Source organism: Schistocerca nitens, chromosome 10 (genome assembly GCF_023898315.1).
Source record: "Schistocerca nitens isolate TAMUIC-IGC-003100 chromosome 10, iqSchNite1.1, whole genome shotgun sequence".
Classification (NCBI taxonomy): Eukaryota; Metazoa; Arthropoda; class Insecta; order Orthoptera; family Acrididae; genus Schistocerca; species Schistocerca nitens.
The window spans coordinates 224,997,640-225,020,765 of NC_064623.1; the positions used below are offsets into that span (position 1 = coordinate 224,997,640).

The 23,126-nt window shown below is 41.7% G+C and overlaps 1 protein-coding gene across 2 annotated transcripts in view; it reads right to left on the reverse strand.

Annotated features, from left to right (window-relative positions):
* LOC126210493 (CWF19-like protein 2) overlaps positions 1 to 23,126 on the reverse strand; it is a 194,278-nt gene that overhangs the window by 102,155 nt on the left and 68,997 nt on the right. For both annotated transcript variants that reach the window (XM_049939726.1, XM_049939725.1), the window contains exons 5-6: positions 15,496 to 15,856; positions 763 to 923 (exon numbers count right to left, since the gene is read on the reverse strand). In XM_049939726.1, the coding sequence (XP_049795683.1) occupies positions 763 to 923; positions 15,496 to 15,856 (522 nt within the window). The remainder of the gene's footprint in view (positions 1 to 762; positions 924 to 15,495; positions 15,857 to 23,126) is intronic.

The following is a 23,126-nucleotide window of genomic DNA, read 5'->3' on the forward strand; positions in this document are numbered from 1 at the left end:
TGGATAAATGAAAGGAACCAGCGGTGTTTGAGGGTTTCAATGGGTGTATCACACAATGTTGACTGAACAGGGAAGATAATAAAACAGCAGACAAATGACTAACTATGAGAGATGGAATAGTGAAGGCAGCAGAGGATCACATATGTATGACAATAAGGGCCAGTAGAAATTCCTAGATAACACAAAAGATATTGAATGTAACTGACTAAATGGTAAAATATATATACAAAAGCAAATGAAGCATGCAAAAGGGAATACAGATGTCTAAAAAATGAGACTGAAAGAAAGAACAAAGTGGCTAAGCAGGAACGGCTAGAGGGCAAATGTAAGGCTGTAGACTCATATATAAATGGCGGAACAATAGGCATCACCTAAAGGAAATTGAATGAGACAAGCAGCTGCATAAATATCAAGAGCTCAGATGGCATGCCAGTACAATGCAAAGAAATTAAAGCTAAAAGATGGAAGGAGCATACAGAGGGTATAGCAGATTTCGCTTCACACGCTGCGGAACCCGAGCACATACATGAAGTGGCAAGTGACCACTTGGCTGTGTCCCGTAGGCAATGTAGTGTCAGTAATTTTCAGCTACTTATGCTAAGCTGTACAGCTTTAATTTGCTCTCTCTCTCTCTCTCTCTCTCTCTCTCTCTCTCTCTCTCTCTCAGACACACACACAGACACAGACACACACACAAAACCTCATATGTAGGCCTGCGTCCACTAGTATATACAGCTGCCACTTCACTTTTCCACAGCGTACCTCATTGCCGAGGATTTCTGCTTTGACCAGCTTGGCCGCCAGCTCGTTCATCTCCAGATCAGTGAGTGGGGCTCCTGCGCCCACCGGTTCTCCCTTTTCTTCTTCGGACTCTGATGAAGAGCCTTCAGAACTGCTGCCTGCTTGTTTCCGTGTGGTCTTTTCTGCAACAGATTAAGCATATTCTTTTTACTGTTTTTTTCTTCCGACACAAGGAAAACTACTAAGGAAGATGATCACACACACTATAGTTGGTTGGTTGGTTGATTCAGCTGAGGGGAGCAAATAGTGATGTCATTGTCCCCATCAGATTACAGAAGACAGAGAAGGAAGTTGGCTGTGCCCTTTCAAAGGAACCATCCCAGTATTTGCCTGAAGCAATTTAGAGAAATCATGGAAAACCTAAATCAGGATGGCCAGACACGAGTTTGAACTATCTTCCTTCCAACGCAACTCCAGTGTGATAACCACTGCACCACCTGACTCCCTCAAAAATACACTCCTGGAAATGGAAAAAAGAACACATTGACACCGGTGTGTCGGACCCACCATACTTGCTCTGGACACTGCAAGAGGGCTGTACAAGCAATGATCACACGCACGGCACAGCGGACACACCAGGAACCGCGGTGTTGGCCGTCGAATGGCGCTAGCTGCGCAGCATTTGTGCACCGCCGCCGTCAGTGTCAGCCAGTTTGCCGTGGCATACGGAGCTCCATCGCAGTCTTTAACACTGGTAGCATGCCGCGACAGCGTGGACGTGAACCGTATGTGCAGTTGACGGACTTTGAGCGAGGGCGTATAGTGGGCATGCGGGAGGCCGGGTGGACGTACCGCCGAATTGCTCAACACGTGGGGCGTGAGGTCTCCACAGTACATCGATGTTGTCGCCAGTGGTCGGCGGAAGGTGCACGTGCCCGTCGACCTGGGACCGGACCGCAGCGACGCACGGATGCACGCCAAGACCGTAGGATCCTACGCAGTGCCGTAGGGGACCGCACCGCCACTTCCCAGCAAATTAGGGACACTGTTGCTCCTGGGGTATCGGCGAGGACCATTCGCAGCCGTCTCCATGAAGCTGGGCTACGGTCCCGCACACCGTTAGGCCGTCTTCCGCTCACGCCCCAACATCGTGCAGCCCGCCTCCAGTGGTGTCGCGACAGGCGTGAATGGAGGGACGAATGGAGACGTGTCGTCTTCAGCGATGAGAGTCGCTTCTGCCTTGGTGCCAATGATGGTCGTATGCGTGTTTGGCGCCGTGCAGGTGAGCGCCACAATCAGGACTGCATACGACCGAGGCACACAGGGCCAACACCCGGCATCATGGTGTGGGGAGCGATCTCCTACACTGGCCGTACACCACTGGTGATCGTCGAGGGGACACTGAATAGTGCACGGTACATCCAAACCGTCATCGAACCCATCGTTCTACCATTCCTAGACCGGCAAGGGAACTTGATGTCCCAACAGGACAATGCACGTCCGCATGTATCCCGTGCCACCCAACGTGCTCTAGAAGGTGTAAGTCAACTACCCTGGCCAGCAAGATCTCCGGATCTGTCCCCCATTGAGCATGTTTGGGACTGGATGAAGCGTCGTCTCACGCGGTCTGCACGTCCAGCACGAACGCTGGTCGAACTGAGGCGCCAGGTGGAAATGGCATGGCAAGCCGTTCCACAGGACTACATCCAGCATCTCTACGATCGTCTCCATGGGAGAATAGCAGCCTGCATTGCTGCGAAAGGTGGATATACACTGTACTAGTGCCGACATTGTGCATGCTCTGTTGCCTGTGTCTATGTGCCTGTGGTTCTGTCAGTGTGATCATGTGATGTATCTGACCCCAGGAATGTGTCAATAAAGTTTCCCCTTCCTGGGACAATGAATTCACGGTGTTCTTATTTCAATTTCCAGGAGTGTACATTAAAGATACAAGAGGCACATAATGGATACAATATGTGATAAGAAATACAAGAGATTAATGTCTCCATCACTTTATTATGTATCAATCGTCTCTCCTATGACCCGACAGATGCATTTTCTCTACTGTTTTGACAGATATTTGGAAATTCATCTGCGGAATGTGCAGATGGTGCCACTCCAGACAAAATCTGCTCATTGGGTGTTTCACACAAAATCTGGTGTCCACAAGAAATGTTAGTGGGTTTTTCATTAATAATTAAATGTTCTCTGAATTGGAGCTTCAAGTGCCCTTTTGACACAACAATCCCAAATTAGCCCGGTGGAATTTCCAGTTTAATGACATACAATAACAGAGACAGGAAAACATATATACTTGAGAGATTTCTCCGCGCTTTTGTATTGATCTCGCTATATGCTGTCTTGGTTCCAAATTTGCTATGTCTTAGGTATCAATTCTGATTTAATTGCTTGATTTGTTATTCTGGTATGCTGTCTCCATTGTCCGTCATTCTGTCATCGTTGCTGTCCACAAGTTTTCTACTAAGCGAGGTGGCGCAGTGGTTAGCACACTGGACTCGCATTCTGGAGGACGACGGTTCAATCCCGCACCCGGACATCCTGATTTAGGTTTTCCGTGATTTCCCTAAATCGTTCCAGGCAAATGATGGGATGGTTCCCTTGAAAGAGCACGGTCGACTTCCCTAATCCGATGAGACCGATGACCTCGCTGTTTGGTCTCTTTCCCCAAACAACCCAACCCAACCCACATGTTTTCTCTCTAGTGACTCACTCTGATGCCCCCAGCTGGTCACACTGTTTCATCGGGTTGTCAAGTAATTTGCAGTATTGTTAGATTCCTGTCACTATAGAAATATCGACAAAAAAGAAATTCATACATCTCAGTTTCCATTGTCTTGAACAATTTATTACAAAATTGCACACAAAAGTACACCTTATTTCCATAAACTGTTCAAGTCCACACACAACTTGTCCACTGTGGCTGTGTACGAATGAATTGTGTGCCAGAAAACTCACAGCAAAGGATGAACATTTCAGATTATGTATGGCTGATTTTGAAAGTTACATTAAAGATGTGAAATATTACTAACTGCCTGATGAGAACTATGTCGTTCATTTTTGAGGGGCAAGAAGTAACCGGAAACTTAAAAATGCATCACCAAATTTCCTAACAAGGCAAAAGATGTTTCACAGACATACTGTTGACATAATGTACTTATTACATGTAAGCAATCAGTACTCCTCCAGTGACTAAACACTCCATTACTCTAGCAAACATTGTTCCTGAAGTTACCACATAAGACTCATTATATAATAACAATAAAGTTAAAAAGTTTTGTATGTGGTTCGCAATGAACGCTAAATTGTGAGATTGATTTCACTGAGGATCAGTATATTTCGTTCACCGTATGAAGTAACAGAACATCCTCGATTACAAAAATAGCCTTAATGAAAATTGTATCATTGATGGCTACCATCCCTCACGTTAAACGATACAGTATAATCTGCACACATGCGGAAAGTAACTGACAACGTGTTATTTAAAAATATCCACTTGACTACAATTAAATTTGTTTACGATGTACATATGCAGACTGAAGCGATGAATGAAAATTGGTACCGAGGCCAGGATTCGAAGCCTGCTCTCTTCCCCACGAGGCAAATGCAGTAAACACTACGCCACCCTGGCATAGGAGAGTTGTACTACGATAGTCTGTGCAGTTGCGCAAAGCCATTGTGCCAGAGTGGCATAGTAGTCAGCGCATAAGTCTGGTGAGCAGCAAACCCGGGTTCGAATCCTGGCCTCGGTACAAATTTCATTTGTTACTTCCGTCTGCATTTATACATCACTGATGTTTGATACTTCAAAAAAGACTCTGGAGCTACATAGTTTCATTTGAAATGTTTTTGTTTTTTTTTCTTTATTTAGTAGCGAGAATAAAGCACACAGTACTGTAGGTATTGTCTCACATGAATCAGTGTGGATTTGTAACAACTGTTAATTTGCAGATGAGCCTGAAAGTCAGAAACTGATTTTTACAACTACATTAATGCTTTTGTCGGCGGTCTCAGCAGGAGACATCGTAGAAAGCACTGCACAAATTTCTGGAAGAGAACAAGGCAAGCTGCTCAGACAGCCTTTGCTCAGACAGACGCCCAGATGTAGGTGACTGACCACAGGTAGACACATTAAGGCAGCCACACACGAAACTGCAGGCTTTACAAACACACATCCTCAAGCGTTCTTGCCCAGTCACGCTCGAGCGTTTGAAGGATAAATCTGTGCATCAGGATTGAACGAGCAACTCAATGCTTGATTGAATGTCAACTACGTATTCTTCTGTAAGAGTTCAAGTGTGTGTACTGAGTACCTTATACAAACATTTGTCAGTGATTTGATTTAATTTTTATTTATTGTTGTTAAATTACATTTGTACAAAGGTTGAAGTCCAATGCAGAACAAGTCAAAGCATACAATATTACATGGAAAAAGATAGAAGATAAATAACAGTACTGTGACACAAGTCCCATATTGTGTCTATTATACGTACCTAATACAAGAATAATATTTTTCTTTCTTTAAACACTCTTTACTCCACATATCACATTTCCTCTTTTGTTTCTACATAATAAAAGCAGAAAAACTGACAAAAGCCATCTTTTGGTAAACAAACAGATGTTTGTACAAGCATGCTCGGGCTGTGTGGAGCTTTGAGGAATTTGTACACACTTGCGCAAGCAGGCCCGTGCGTGCATTCTTTTCGAGTGTGCAGTTACATGTGTGGCTGTCTTTAGGTGACAATGGTGCAGCACTCGGTGTAGTAAGGACATTCACAGCAGTAAAAGGGTTAACAGTCAGATTTATTCTATCAGAATTCGCAAACACAGAGTCGAGAGTGGCTTTCACTGATGTTTCAATACCACTTATACACAAAGGAGACATCGATAGAGATATGACCCAACAAATACAGGAATCGACACGTGAACTTACAAAATGCTTTAAACGACATTTCACGTTCTGAAAAATATTTAATCTAAAGTCAGTCATTTGACATAGATAACTTAATTCAAAAGATATTGTAGTTATGTTTATTGATTTAAAAAAGGCATTTTGTTCTGTAGACAGAAAAACTAGATAAAATAACCCATGAATTTTGTATGAAGTGCAAATTACCACATCTATAAATGAAAATAATCCATTTTTGAAAATATAATGCAATTGGATAGACAAAGAATCCACTCACCAAGTAGCAACAGAAGAACACATATGTGAAAGGTATTTACAGAGGCTTTCAGAGCCAGTGGCTCCTTCTTACGGCAAAAGGGCTGAAGAAGAAGCAAGCTGGATAAAGTTCAGAAAAGCCATCCAGAAACCTGGGTCAGGGGAGACTTACAGCACAGGATGATTCTCATCTCATCCAGGGTCAGCCAGGGTTCTGGGTGACTTTTCCGAACTTACCCCATCCCATAAGTCTCCCCTGACCCGGGTTCTGGGTGGCATTTCAGAAATTTACCCCTTTTCCTAAATCTCGGTGGTCCTTTTCCCTCACCCCTCTTCTTTCCTGTTCAACCTTTCTGCCAGAAGAAGGAGCCACTGGCTCTGAAAGCTTGCACAAATAATACATTTCATATGTGTGTTCTCCTGCCAACACCTGGTGAGTAAATTAGCAAATCTAGTTCATGAAACACTTAAAGACACAGTATCTACACTGAAGTGACAAGACATGGGATAGAAATATGCACATATACAGGGTGTTACAAAAAGGCACGGCCAAACTTTCAGGAAACATTCCTCACACGCAAATAAAGAAAAGATGTTATGTGGACAAATTTCCATGTTAGAGCTCATTTTAGTTTCGTCAGTATGTACTGTACTCCTCGTTTCACAACCAGTTGGCCCAATTGAAGGAAGGTAATGTTGACTTCGGTGCTTGTTTTGACATGCGACTCATTGTTCTACAGTACTAGCATCGAGCACATCAGTACGTAACATCAGCAGGTTAGTGTTCATCACGAACGTGGTTTTGGAGTCAGTGCAATGTTTACAAATGCGGAGTTGGCAGATGCCCATTTGATGTATGGATTAGCACGGGGCAATAGCCGTGGCGCAGTACGTTTGTATCGAGACAGATTTCCAGAACGAAAGTGTCCCGACAGGAAGACGTTCAAAGCAATTGATCGGCGTCTTAGGGAGCACGGAACATTTCCAGCCTATGACTTGCAACTGGGGAAGACCTAGAACGACGAGGACACCTGCAATGGACAAGGCAATTCTTCGTGCAGTTGACGATAACCCTAATGTCAGCGTCAGAGACGTTGCTGCCGTACAAGGTAACGTTGACAACGTCACTGTATGGAGAGTGCTACGGGAGAACCAGTTGTTTCCGTACCATGTACAGCGTGTGCAGGCACTACCAGCAGCTGACTGGCCTCCACGGGAACACTTCCGCGAATGGTTCATCCGACAATGTGTCAATCCTCATTTCAGTGCAAATAATCTCTTTACAGATGAGGCTTCGTTCCAACGTGATCAAACTGTAAATTTTCACAAGTAACATGTGTGGGCTGACGAGAATCCGCACGCAATTGTGCAATCACGTCATCAACACAGATTTTCTGTGAACGTTTGGGCAGCATTGTTGGTGATGTCTTGATTGTGCCCCATGGGGTTCTTCCACCTACGCTCAATGGAGCACGTTATCATGATTTCATACGGGATACTCTACCTGTGCTGCTAGAACATGTGCCTTTACAAGTACGACACAACGTGTGGTTCATGCACGCTGGAGCTCCTGCACATTTTAGTCGAAGTGTTCGTACGCTTCTCAACAACAGATTTGGTGACCGATGGATTGGTAGAGGCGGACCAATTCCGTGGCCTCCACGTTCTCCTGACCTCAACCCTCTTCACTTTCATTTATGGAGGCATTTGAAAGCTCTTGTCTACGCAACCCCGGTACCAAATGTAGAGACTCTTCGTACTCGTATTGTGGACGGCTGTGATACAATACGCCATTCTCCAGGGCTGCATCAGCGCATCAGGGATTCCATACGACGGAGGGTGGATGCACGTATCGTCGCTAACGGAGGACATTTTGAACATTTCCTGTAACAAAGTGTTTGAAGTCACACTGGTACATTCTGTTGCTGTGTGTTTCCATTCCGTGATTAATGTGATTTGAAGAGAAGTAATAAATGAGCTCTAACACGGAAAGTAAGCGTTCCCGGACACATGTCCGCATAACATCTTTTCTTTCTTTGTGTGTGAGGAATGTTTCCTGAAAGTTTGGCCGTACCTTTTTGTAACACCCTGTATAGACGGTGGTAGTATCGTGTACACAGGGCAGAGCACTGGCGGAGCTGTTATTTGTACTCAGGTGATTCACGTGAAAAGTTCTCCGACGTGATCACGGAAGCACGACGGGAATTAACAGATTTTAAATGTGGAATGGTAGGTGGAGCTAGATAAATGGGGCATTCCATTTCCAAAATCGTTAGGGAATTCGATATTCCGAGATCCACAGTGTCAAGAGTGTGCCTCTCCTGGACTTGTCACCATATGGGTTGGACCCTAGACAACAGGAAAACTGTCGCCTGTTCAGATAGTAAGAGATGATGGTAGGGTTCGAGTGTGGTGCAGGCCCCACAGGTTGTTAACGAGGCACTATGTTCTTTCACCCTGTCTTACATCCACTTCAGACTAGGTTTTTTCACTCTCCTACCTTGGAATCCTTCCATATTCAATACTTTTACCCTGAACACTTCTTTGTCAGCTCTTTCTTCAGTTTTTACGTTGTTTTTTTTTCTCTAAATCCTTTTTTATTTCATCGATTTAATTTTTTGTTGGCTGCATAGTGGTGTGGGCCGTGTTTACACGGTCTGGACTGGGTCCTCTGGTCTGACTGAACCATTTGTGTTCCATTATTTGGAGACCATTCATACTCACTCATTCATAGACTTTATGTTCCCACAGAATGATGTCAAGTCACCGGGTCACAATTATCTGTGACTGGTTTGAAGAACATTCTGGACAATTAGAGCAAACATTCTGGTCACCCAGATTGCACAATAATCCCATCGAGCATTTACGGTACGTAATCGTGAGGCCAGTTCGAGCACAGCATCCTGCACTGGCAACACTTTTGCAATATGTACAGCTATAGAGGTAGCACGGCTCAATATTTCTGCAGGAGACTTCCAACGACTTGTCAAGTCCACCTCACGTTGAGTTGTTGCACTACGTTGGGCAAAAGGAAGTCCAAAATGACAGCATGGGGTATAAGGTATCCCGAGAATTTCGTCACCTCAGTGTAAAGTGAAATTTATGAGAGAAACATCTCAGCTCTTCAAAATAAACACAGATATATATCCCAAATCCTTTTTGTGTTCTTGAAAGAGTGAAAATTTGGAATAACAAACAGAACAAATATAATATTTCATCAATAAGGTTGAGAAGAGGATACAAAAATACTGGAGTAAACTGTTTCACACTTGCAGATGACTTTGCCACACATTCTAAAAATCTGGCATCTGCTGTAATACAAACTAATCTTTTAGAAGAAATAGGCAGTAGGACCCCCCATGAACCATGGACCTTGCCGTTGGTGGGGAGGCTTGCGTGCCTCAGCGATACAGATAGCCGTACCGTAGGTACAACCACAACGGAGGGGTATCTGTTGAGAGGCCAGACAAACGTGTGGTTCCTGAAGAGGGGCAGCAGCCTTTTCAGTAGTTGCAAGGGCAACAGTCTGGATGATTGACTGATCTGGCCTTGTAACAATAACCAAAACGGCCTTGCTGTGCTGGTACTGCGAACGGCTGAAAGCAAGGGGAAACTACGGCCGTAATTTTTCCCGAGGGCATGCAGCTTTACTGTATGATTAAATGATGATGGCGTCCTCTTGGGTAAAATATTCCGGAGGTAAAATAGTCCCCCATTCGGATCTCCGGGCGGGGACTACTCAAGAGGATGTCGTTATCAGGAGAAAGAAAACTGGCGTTCTACGGATCGGAGCGTGGAATGTCAGGTCCCTTAATCGGGCAGGTAGGTTAGAAAATTTGAAAAGAGAAATGGATAGGTTACAGTTAAATATAGTGGGAATTAGTGAAGTTCGGTGGCAGGAGGAACAAGACTTCTGGTCAGGTGACTACAGGGTTATAAACACAAAGTCAAATAGGGGTAATGCAGGAGTAGGTTTAATAATGAATAGGAAAATAGGAACGCGGGTAAGCTACTACAAACAGCATAGTGAACGCATTATTGTGGCCAAGATAGATACGAAGCCCACACCTACTACAGTAGTACAAGTTTATATGCCAACTAGCTCTGCAGATGACGAAGAAATTGAAGAAATGTATGATGAAATAAAAGAAATTATTGAGATAGTGAAGGGAGACGAAAATTTAATAGTCATGGGTGACTGGAATTCGAGTGTAGGGAAAGGGAGAGAAGGAAACGTAGTAGGTGAATATGGATTGGGGCTAAGAAATGAAAGAGGAAGCCGCCTGGTAGAATTTTGCACAGAGCACAACTTAATCATAGCTAATACTTGGTTTAAGAATCATGAAAGAAGGTTGTATACATGGAAGAACCCTGGAGATACTAAAAGGTATCAGATAGATTATATAATGGTAAGACAGAGATTTAGGAACCAGGTTTTAAATTGTAAGACATTTCCAGGGGCAGATGTGGACTCTGACCACAATCTGTTGGTTATGACCTGTAGATTGAAACTGAAGAAACTGCAAAAAGGTGGGAATTTAAGGAGATGGGACCTGGATAAACTGAAAGAACCAGAGGTTGTACAGAGTTTCAGGGAGAGCATAAGGGAACAATTGACGGGAATGGGGGAAAGAAATACAGTAGAAGAAGAATGGGTAGCTCTGAGGGATGAAGTAGTGAAGGCAGCAGAGGATCAAGTAGGTAAAAAGACGAGGGCTAGTAGAAATCCTTGGGTAACAGAAGAAATATTGAATTTAATTGATGAAAGGAGAAAATATAAAAATGCAGTAAATGAAGCAGGCAAAAAGGAATACAAACGTCTCAAAAATGAGATCGACAGGAAGTGCAAAATGGCTAAGCAGGGATGGCTAGAGGACAAATGTAAGGATGTAGAGGCTTATCTCACTAGGGGTAAGATAGATACTGCCTACAGGAAAATTAAAGAGACCTTTGGAGATAAGAGAACCACTTGTATGAACATCAAGAGCTCAGATGGAAACCCAGTTCTAAGCAAAGAAGGGAAAGCAGAAAGGTGGAAGGAGTATATAGAGGGTCTATACAAGGGCGATGTACTTGAGGACAATATTATGGAAATGGAAGAGGATGTAGATGAAGATGAAATGGGAGATACGATACTGCGTGAAGAATTTGACAGAGCACTGAAAGACCTGAGTCGAAACAAGGCCCCCGGAGTAGACAACATTCCATTGGAACTACTGACGGCTTTGGGAGAGCCAGCCCTGACGAAACTCTACCATCTGGTAAGCAAGATGTATGAAACAGGCGAAATACCCTCAGACTTCAAGAAGAATATAATAATTCCAATTCCAAAGAAAGCAGGTGTTGACAGATGTGAGAATTACCGGACAATCAGTTTAATAAGCCACAGCTGCAAAATACTGACACGAATTCTTTACAGACGAATGGAAAAACTAGTAGAAGCCGACCTCGGGGAAGATCAGTTTGGATTCCGTAGAAATACTGGAACACGTGAGGCAATACTGACCTTACGACTTATCTTAGAAGAAAGATTAAGGAAAGGCAAACCTACATTTCTAGCATTTGTAGACTTAGAGAAAGCTTTTGACAATGTTGACTGGAATACTCTCTTTCAAATTCTAAAGGTGGCAGGGGTAAAATACAGGGAGCGAAAGGCTATTTACAATTTGTACAGAAACCAGATGGCAGTTATAAGAGTCGAGGGGCATGAAAGGGAAGCAGTGGTGGGGAAGGGAGTGAGACAGGGTTGTAGCCTCTCCCCGATGTTATTCAATCTGTATATTGAGCAAGCAGTAAAGGAATCAAAAGAAAAGTTTGGAGTAGGTATTAAAATCCATGGAGAAGAAATAAAAACTTTGAGGTTCGCCGATGACATTGTAATTCTGTCAGAGACAGCAAAGGACTTGGAAGAGCAGTTGAACGGAATGGACAGTGTCTTGAAAGGAGGGTATAAGATGAACATCAACAAAAGCAAAACGAGGATAATGGAATGTAGTCGAATTAAGTCGGGTGATGTTGAAGGTATTAGATTAGGAAATGAGACACTTAAAGTAGTAAAGGAGTTTTGCTATTTGGGGAGCAAAATAACTGATGATGGTCGAAGTAGAGAGGATATAAAATGTAGACTGGCAATGGCAAGGAAAGCGTTTCTGAAGAAGAGAAATTTGTTAACATCGAGTATAGATTTAAGTGTCAGGAAATCGTTTCTGAAAGTATTTGTATGGAGTGTAGCCATGTATGGAAGTGAAACATGGACGATAAATAGTTTGGACAAGAAGAGAATAGAAGCTTTCGAAATGTGGTGCTACAGAAGAATGCTGAAGATTAGATGGGTAGATCACATAACTAATGAGGAGGTACTGAATAGGATTGGGGAGAAGAGGAGTTTGTGGCACAACTTGACCAGAAGAAGGGATCGGTTGGTAGGACATGTTCTGAGGCATCAAGGGATCACCAATTTAGTATTGGAGGGCAGCGTGGAGGGTAAAAATCGTAGGGGGAGACCAAGAGATGCATACACTAAGCAGATTCAGAAGGATGTAGGTTGCAGTAGGTACTGGGAGATGAAGAAGCTTGCACAGGATAGAGTAGCGTGGAGAGCTGCATCAAACCAGTCTCAGGACTGAAGACAACAACAACAACAACAGGCAGTAGGACCAGCTTAAGAAATTTTGCAAAAAAAAAAAAGATACCATTAAGAATGCCACACAATTTTTGAAAAAGAGATATTAGCTAAACAGAGAAAGTAAAAAAATGGAAATATGTTGGGGAGATAATCCAGGAAAATGGATGGTTTGGTAAAAAGCTGCAACAGAAGAATGGGAACAAAAAACACGGGAAGGTTGTATGGTAAAACTGAAAGCTTCACAATAAAAAATGCCTTTCATTATAGTTTAGATAAACTGCAAATATTAAAAGGCACATTTCTAGGAAAATATTAAGCCCACAAAAAACTGTGGAAGGCTATAAATTACAACTTAATGATGAAATTTATCTAAACACAGAAAACATAACATAAGTAATAAGGGAAAGAAAACATATATTTTGGACATTTAGATTGAATGTAAGACAGCAGATTAGTCAAAAAGATCTTGTAGTATTTGTGGGATAAAAAGGCAACAGAAAATTAAATCCATAAAATAAAAAAGGATTTAGAAAGAAATAACATAAAAGCTGAAGAAACAGCTGACAAAGAAGTGTTTAGGGTAAGAGTACTGAGTATGGAATGATTCCAAGGTAGGAGAGTGAAAAAAAACTGGTCTGAAGTAGTCATAAGGCAGAAAGAAAAAAACCCAGTGAACAGATGCAAGAGTACTGGATGGAAAGAAAAGAATATCGCATATGGAAATGAAACTGGCGCGTGCTTCTTAGAAGGCCCATCTGAGGAAAAAAAAGTATGCTTTACACACCACCTGCACCGCTAATGAGCTAGAAAGGATTATGTAAGTGAGAATATTAAAATGCTAGAGAGAATTAAACCCAAAAAGTAATGATTAAGATGATGAAGGGGGTGGTTTTGGTGACTTGTTACCATACAGTCAAAGGTATCATCTTACAGAAAAAGTGTGACACAGGCAGGCATGCTGAGCGAAGCGACACTACTATCTTCTGCCTGAGGTAATGAAAGGTAAACAGTAATCTGACTCAAGGTGATGTTAAGAGTCATCTGGCTGCAAGTGTTAGTTGAAAGAGAAGCTGAGAAAAACTGAGGTCGGGGCTGACGTGCTCCAGGGTTTTATTGCCTCGGAGTGTTCACTTTGTAGACGGCTTCCCACTTCATACATACGACCAGTACCAAGTCCTGGCAGGAACAGTGGCCTAGGTCTACGTGTGAGGACTCTGACAAGTGACTGCATTTTCCGTCCACAGAGGTTTCGTATCCCACCTCAGCTGCAAATGTCAGAAAACGATCGTCTCTGTATCGGTGTGCTTTCTCTGGGAAGAAGAAAGCAGCCATTTGAATTTTTATCCGAATTTTAACGACTGCCACAATCCCGAGCAAAATAAGACACAGTTCCTCGGGAAGCCAGAAATCTGTCTAGCGCGGTCTCCTTTGCGTATAAATATTTTATAAGGTGTTAATTTACATTTAAAGTTTAGGGAATTTGAACTAAAATAATGAAATATTAAGTTCACCAGGAAAATAGTCATTAAGGATAGCTTTGAATCTGTAATGATACATACTGAATATTAATTATTTAGTGGCTCTTTCTCCATTGGAGGCCTTACACAAATGCACATGTACACACCCCACATCCGAAAACACTGCGAGCTCACTTAGGATCATCACGTTACAAGGAGTGGAGACCCTATCCTAGTTTTTAAAAAGTACGTGTTCCTCCTTTGGAGAGGATATGGGAGATAAAGATGTGCCTATCAGCAGTGTTAAACGTTTCTCCTAAAGTACTTCGTTGGTGTACAAGTTTAATAAACACAACAGATACACATAACAGAGACTTTAGTCATTAATAATATATTCTCGTTCACTATTTACGACAGTCTGACATTGCTAGGTTAACTTCTCAATTCCCCGACTGTAGAAATCGCACAGTTTTGAGGCGAAGAACTTGTCGAGCATGTTCTGCGCATTTTCAACCAGAAAGGAAGTTCCTTGAATACTGTTTGATAGAGAGTGAAAACCTGAGGTGACAAGATTAGGTGGGTGCAGAGTTACTTCCCAACCCAATCTCTCCACAGTGGTTTTCAGCGTAGCGCAATGCAGGCAGGCACTGTCACTGAGTAGCATCACTTAAAGCAGTCTTCCATTGAAATCAAACGGAAGAATGTGTCGGATATGTTCCGATTTCTCCAATTGACACTCGATTTTCTAACTTACACAGCTCCACTCGATATCTTAAAGTAACAAAATGGCATTACGTAAACTCAAATAGCATACAAATAAAAAATTACAATTGATAAATAAACTCACAGCAACTACAATAACAACATGTAAAACAAAAACGTTATGAACTTAACCACCAACCCAATAATTCTGTCTCATAATTTACTTGTTACATTTCATTAGACGCCTCAGTCATAGAGTTTAACAGTTTGTCTTATGTGAGGAGAAGAAAAAGGAGACAATGTTTGAGGCACTCAAACAGACAGGTCAGCAAATTCCCAATCAGTGCACACTTTGCCAGCCAAATACAGATAAAGCAGATTTATGTCACATTAGAGGAGTTTGTAGCCACAAATTACTTATTGGTGGTTTCATTCATTGTGTTTTTCTATGTTTTATTTTTACATGAATAGCTCACACCATAGTTTATCAAAGGGTGTGTTACAGGAGGCTAATAACAAACCTTAAAGAGAGAAGAGAGAGAGAGAGAGAGAGAGAGAGAGAGAGAGAAAGACAGACAGACAGACAGACAGAGAGAGAGAGAGAGAGAGAGAGTGTGTGTGTGTGTGTGTGTGTGTGTGTGTGTGTGTGTGTGTTGAGGTGGGTGGTACAAGGGGGGGAGGGGGAGGGGGAAGGGAGGGGGAGGGAGAAGGGAGGGGGAGGCAAGGGAAAGGGAAAGGGAAAGGGGATGGGGATCAGAAGATTTGCAGTGTAACAGAAATGCACATACCAGCATTTGTCGGAGTACTACTTCTGCCCCTCGTCTTCTCTTCCACGACTCTCACGTCAGACTTTTTCCAAGCTGCTCTTTCAGGCCGGCGGTGATCTCTGTGCCCGTACGACCTCTCGGAGTCTCCGCGCCTGTCCCTGACCCGCCCGTCCGGGCTGCCCCGGCGCTCTCTGCGGCTGTCGGCCCCGGTGAGGTGGCCCCCTTCCCCTCCCCCTCCCCCTCGCTCCTCCCCGCTTCTCCGGTCCCCGACAGGATCGGGCGAGCTGCCGTCCTCGGCGGGCCTCCTGAATGCCGGTCGCCTCCTACCGCTGTCCCTCTGTCCTTCTGCTGTGGCTATCATGTCCTGCAGGTGTCTCAGAGACTGAAAAACATCAATTTCGGTATCAGGAAGTAATTACAGTGTATTAGGTACTCTAAGAAATAACAAAAGCAAATTTTTCTGTATAACTTGTTTCAGAATGTCGTATACCTAAAAAACCAGAAAATCCGAGATGGAATAATGGCAATACGAAATGGATAGATTGCTGCTCACTATACAGATGAGGTGTCTAGTGGCAAACACGCACATTGAAAAGAGGGGTGTAACATATTAACAGCTATTGGATTAACTTCTTCACTACGGCCTCAGCACGCAGAGATGACAGTGGCCCTGAGTGTGTATGTTATGCGTGTGTGAAAGTGTGTGCTTTTTTGTCTACATCTTATGAAGACGTAATCTGAGAGGTGATAATACCTAGCAGCCTTTTCTGAATGTCCTGCCTGCCACTCAACTCCTATTCTATGTGGCAAGTAGCAATCTATCCATTTCATACTGTTGTTATTCCAAAAAGTCCCATTTACTTAAGTAAGTTATAGACCATAAGTAAAGATACCGTATTTACCTGTTTACGAGATGAGGTTTTTTCCTAAATTCATCATTTGAAAAATATAAGGTCGTCTTATATTCACATATTAAACTATTGCTGCTGGGGTCAACATTTTTACACCATTTAATAGATTAACATCGGGGTCTACTTACATCTGCAGATGAGACTTTAGATATTAAGGTTTAATACAAATTTATTTTGAAAAATTCCAATGTGTGCAGCTTAGCAAACAATACCTTCATTTGAGCAGGCCCAAGATTTCTCAATGCACAGAAGCACTTGATACAATATTGATCAAAAGAGAAACTATGAACTAAGCACTGCAACAATCCAATGCTCTTCTTAAACTGACAATTTTTTGAAACGCATGAGGAAATAGCATTAAATTTGCTGCAGGTAAATTGTTAATGCTCATATAGTGGGTGCTTCCACAACCAAGGAAGCCGAAACGTTTGATGTTTCAAGACGCACTGTATGAAAAAATTATGCCCCATATAGGGAAAATGGAAAAACATCATCTGCCATGTCATAATGTGGATGAATAGCATTAAATCTATCAACTCACAACTTTTCTTGTATTTGAGTAGGTTTTTAATAGAATTTCTCATACATGCATAGATACCATATACATACATTTATGCCAATCTTTAAGTGAGGGTAACATTCAAAGGTGAAGATCTTGTCCTTCAAAAACCATTACATAAGTTTGAACCCTACTCAGTATATTTTTTAGTTATGAGAAACTAATGATACACTAAGTGCATTGCAAATGAAAATTTGGCAGCTGTTCAGGTACGAGAAAACCAGGAAAAAATGTTACCAGCTTTTAATCCGCTTTAGAACAAGGTGCTGACATTCAGATGAAAACAGAAAGAAAATTAATCCAGAATTGAATGTCTAACAAACAAAACAAATCACATTAAATTGATTGTAATTGTTACCGCAAGAATAAATTACAGCGGAATCACACATTGTGGAGCGAGTGCCAACAGACTGCACTAGATTGTGGGATGAGCGAAAGTTCGAGAACTGGACTGAATTGTGACTGCAATCTTTCATTTACTGTATGTATTAGTTTCTGTTGTTAAATGTAACCTGCACCCTGGAAGATACAGACATCCTTGTTTCACTGTTGCTCGAGCACAGCACTACGGAAAGCTTGGAGGGAGAAAAGTGACATCAGCTTAGCAGACAACTATAATGGGTGTGGGGAGGGGAGTGCTGTGTGGGCAGCAAATTTCATCTTGCTCCCAATCGTGGGAATCTATAATGCATACTTTGACTTTTTATGAAAATATACCATATTTAAACTGCAGTTTGCCTGAATCAATTTATACTCTGAATTAACTGACTTTAAAATTGGCCATGTGCTCAAGAGTAGCATACATTCCTGCAGGAGATGCTGAAAGTCTAGACTGGGACCAATAGCTTGCTTACATGTTTCGTGAAGCAACATTCTAATGTTCTCGTCTCTCACTACGAGGTAAGATGGACACGATAGTGGGTGTGTCGACTGTTGAACCCACACAGCCAATGAGACAGCGGCAGGCAGACAATATATTTTTGTAGCAAAAGACATTGTATCATTCTTACATCAGTATAGATGGAAAATCCACTGTGTGTTAAAAAAATAAATAAAAGAAAAGAAAGATTGCATCGTATTTGGGAGAAACAGCCAAATATTTGTTACGGCTATGACATAAGTTTCACAGCTGCCCTGTTACGATGATGATAATTAAAAATAGTGGTACCATAGATAGGCTAAAGAAGAGAGGCAATGAAGATAAAAAGTAGTGTAAACAGTTTCTATTTGTTTATTTTATTTCTCCTTGTACTGTATTGATATGTAGACAGCCAATAAATGGCATAAGTTTAGAATAGGTGTAATAGTGACTTTTAGGCAGATACCGTAGGTCAATAAAAATTTGTAGTTTTGATTAGTAAGAATATGTAAAAATATAAATTTTTTTCAAGGAACCTCTTAAAAAAAAGAGGATTCATCTTATATTCAGGATCATTTTATATTTGGGTAAATAAGGTAAATAAACACAAAAAAGTGAGGAAATTTTTTCTGAAGGTTTTAGTGTGGAGTGTAGCCTTATACAGAGGGGAAGTGAAGGTGATTAAGAGTACAGATGAGAACAGAATAGGAGCTTTTTGAAATGTGGTACAGGACAGTGCTGAAAATTGTATTGGTAGTTTGGATTACTAACAGACACATACTGAATCATAATGGAAAGAAAAGGGCTTATTAGTAAATCTCAACTAAAATCAAAGATATGTCACAACCTGCAGCATTATGGAATAGTTAGTATGTGTAGTGTTACAAACAGTGACAGCAACACTGATGTCTTTCTCACCTGAACAACAGCACACAAAAATTTATAAGTTTATATTTCAATGTATTTATGTCAGATTAATTCCAGTATATCCACACAGTTTTGTTTGTTTCTGTATCATATGGAGTTTATGAGATTGTGACAATGTGGCACTGTACTTCTCTACTGAGGTGGAGGTTCGCACTGCCAGTCACCACAATGTTTTAATCAAAGTCCAGTGACCACAAGGAGATGGGACCTGCATTATTGACACCTCGTTGTGCTTAACTATAATAACCAGAAGAAAAGAGTGTAAAGACATTGTAATAGAACCATATATTTAACATAATAATGATATTATAATAATGTTATCATTTGAATGCAGTCAGAGAACAGCATTCATACAGTCAATAAACTACACTGGGAGAAAATGTTTTGGGAAAAGGATGTTAGGGAATTTATTGTTTTTATTTCATAAGCTGTAAGGATACAAATCCTCGGCATCAACTTTATAAATGAGGCAGGCCAGTTTCTGTATCAAATCCAATAATAATTTTAATAATCCACATGCTGGCCTACTGTTAACTATCAGAGCCTCTCCAGCAATGTGGTGTTGGCAAGTAATGTGCACAACTGACCTTTAGTATAACCAACAGAAAATGGTGGGGCACTTCTGTTGCTCATTGCTTGTTAATCAGAAGGAAACTACAGAAAATTACTGAGGAGCAAAAAATGAACTTACATATATTTAAATGACATAATAAAACATCGTTCTTAATGCATGTCGTGTGTTTTTGTGATGAAAAGTTGCCAGCCATTGGGGAAGTCTCAGATTAGCACCACTGCCCCCTGTATACTTCATATTAACAAACGATTGAGTTGAAGTAATTACTGTTGGTAATTTTTATTTGAAGAAAATATATTCATTACATGCACAAAGAGGAAAGCTAATTTTAAGGTACTAATATTTTGTGGGATGCGAAAGGTGATGTCAAAGTAATTGCAGGGAAATGAAAAAGTCTGATGCTGAATACAAGCTCATAAAATAATCTGAATAGGCAAGAGGCAAAAGACAAAAGCAAAATGTATTCCGCTACTAGAAATCATTAACAAGTGTCAGTGCCTCACAAAGTATTAAATAATCCACGTTCTTGCATGTGAAATTATTGACATTATACCAAAGCAAAAAATATAAATATAATGAACACCAATGTTACTCACAGATACCTAACTTCAAGAACATTGATTTAATGACTACGAATTACTGTTCTTCTAAGTAAATAATTAATCTCGAATTATTATCCTGCTCTATACATACTCATGAGAACAACCTGCTGCTAATGAGAAAATATTTCAAAAGAAAAAAAATGGTATGTAATTACAATTTACGAACACTGTTGCTGTAAATACACATTTGGAAACAAAGGGACAGAAGAGTATCGGGGGAGGGGGGGATCAAAACTTTAGAGGGGCAGAGAAGTTTGAGTACAGTAAAGAGGTTGAAATGGATATGAAGAGTCTTGCACAGGACTGACCACTGTGGAGACCTACTTTGAACCAGTCTTTGGACTGAAGACCACAACCCTCGTAACACCAACGCCTACTGATGCGGAGGGCATTAAGCCTGTGGCGATGAGCAATGTAGTTCCTACGTTGTAAGGGGTACACTGCAAAAGATGAGCAACGTAGGACTTTCGTCAGCCGTTTCCCAGCTTTCTAAATGTATTTCAATGTTTGTCTTATCAAACAATGGAAAATCCAGGATGGAATGTAACAATACTATGAGAAGGAAAGTTGATACCCACCATATTGTGAAGCTGCTGAGTTGCAGATAGGCACAACAAAAAGACTCTCACAATTAAAGCTTTCGGCCATCAAGACCTTCATCAGCACTGGACACACACACACACACACACACACACACACACACAAATACAACGCACACACACGACTGCAGTCTCAGGCAACTAAAACCACACCGCGAGCAGCAGCACCAGTGGATGATGCGAGTGGTGACTGGGTTGGGGTAAAGAGGAGGCTGGGGAGGGGAGGGGGAGGGATAGTATAGTGGGGCTGGCAGACAGTGAATCATCAGACGGAGAGCAGGGGAGAACTGGGAAGGGGGCGAGGGGGGGGGGGGGGGAGTAGCGGACAAAGAGTAGTGAGATGAAGGCAGAGCTCACCGTCTGCTGCATCGTCGACAGGACCGATTGCGGACATTTGGTATAGAGCTGATTGGAGGGCCAGAATCAGAGTCAGATGGTTCTGCGACCATGTAGGCTGTTGATTCCTCGACATGCACCATAGGGTGGTGAGGTTTCAGGTTCCACTAAATAGATCAGGTGTCCACTACACACAGGAGGTGGTTACACGGGTAGCAGGGGCTTTGTGGCATGGCATGGGCAGTTTTTATGTTAGACAGTCTCAGGAAACATCAAAAAGGGCTCCAGTCTCAAAGGGTACAGGGCAAAGAAACAACGAGAATTGACCAAGCAACAGTCGGTATTGTAGTTGTAAATTGTCGTAGCTGTGTTGGAAAAGTACCGGAGCTTCAGGTGCTGATAGAAAGCACTGAAGGTGAAATCGTTATAGCAACAGAAAGCTGGCTAAAGCTGGAGATAAATTCTGCCGAAATTTTTACAGAGGTGCAAACGGTGATCAGAAACGATAGATTAAATAAAGTAGGTGGTGGTGTGTTTGTGTCTGTTGGTAGTAGTTTATCTTGTAGTGAAGTTGAAATAGATAGTTCCTGAGAATTACTATGGGTAGAGGTTATACTCAACAGCTGTACCAAAATAATACTTGGCTCCTTCTACCAACCCCCCGACTCAGATGATATAATAGCTGAACAGTTCAAAGAAAACTTGAAACTCATTGCAAATAAGTACCCCACTCATACAGTTATAACTGGTGGAAACTTCAATCTACCCTAGATTTATTGGCGAAAATACATGTTCAAAGATGGTGGAAGACAGAAAACATCTTCCAAAATTGTACTAAATGCTTTCTCTGAGAATTACTTTGAACAATTAATTCATGAGCCCACAGAAATTGTAATTTGTTGCAAAAACAGACTTGACCTTTCAGCCACAAATAATCCTGATCTAATAGAGAGCATCATGACGGATACAGGGGTTAATGAACACATGGTCATTGTAGCGAGGCTTAAAACCGTATCAACCAATACCACTAAAAATAAACGCAAAATATAACTATTTAAAACAGCAGATAAAAATTAGCTTGATGCCTTCCTAAGAGTGAGTCTCCATTCCTTTCAAGTTAATTATGTAAGTGTAGACCAGATATGGCTCAAATTCAAAGATACAGTATCGACAGCAATAGATAGATTCATACCGCATTAGTTAATAAGAGATGGGACTGATACACTATGGTACACAAAACATGTCACAACACTGTTGCAGAAGCAACGAAAAAAGCATGTCAAATTCAGAAGAACAAAAAATCCCCAAGACTGGCTAAGTTTCATGGAAGCTAGAAATTTAGTGCAGACGTCAATGCGAGATGCTTTTAATAGTTTCCACAATGAAACATTGTCTCAAAATATGGTGCAAAACACAAAGAGATTCTGGCCATATGTAAAGTACACCAGTGGCAAAAAATAGTCAATACCGCCTCTGCGCGATAGTGATGGTGTCACTACAGCGGAGTTACTGAATACAGTTTCCATAATTCCTTCACAAAAGAAGACGAAGTAAATATTCCAGAATTTGAAACCAGAACAGCTGTTAGCATGAGTGACATAAACGTAGATATCTTAGGTGTTCCGAAGCAACTCAAATCACTTAAGAAAGGAAAGTCTTCCGGTCCAGATGGTATACCAATCAGGTTCCTTTCAGAGTATGCAGACACAGTAGTGCCTTTCTTAGCAATCATATACAACCACTCACTAGACGAAAGGTCTGTTCCTAAAGACTGGTAAGTAGCACATGTCACACCAATATTCAAGAAACGAAATAGGAGTAACCCATCGAATTAAGGACCCATATCACTGACCTCAATTTGCAGTAGGATTTTGGAGCATATACTGTACTCTAACATTATGAATCACCTTGAAGAAAAGGACTTATTGATACGTAACCAAAACAGATTCAGATAATATTGTTCTTGTGCAATACAGCTAACTCTTTATTCCTATGAAGTAATGAGTGCTGTCGACAAGGGATCTCAGATCGATTCCATACTCCTAGATGTCCAGAAGGCTTTCGATACAGCTCCTCACAAGAGACTATTAATCAAATTGCATGCATATGCAGTATCATCTCAGTTGTGTGACTGGATCTGTGATATCCTCTCAGAGAGGTCACAGTTCACAGTAATAGGCAGTAAATCATCGAGTAGAACAGAAGTGATATCTGGCCTACCACAGGGTAGTGTCATGGGCCCTCTGCTGTTCCTGATTTACATGAATGATCTAGGCGATAATCTG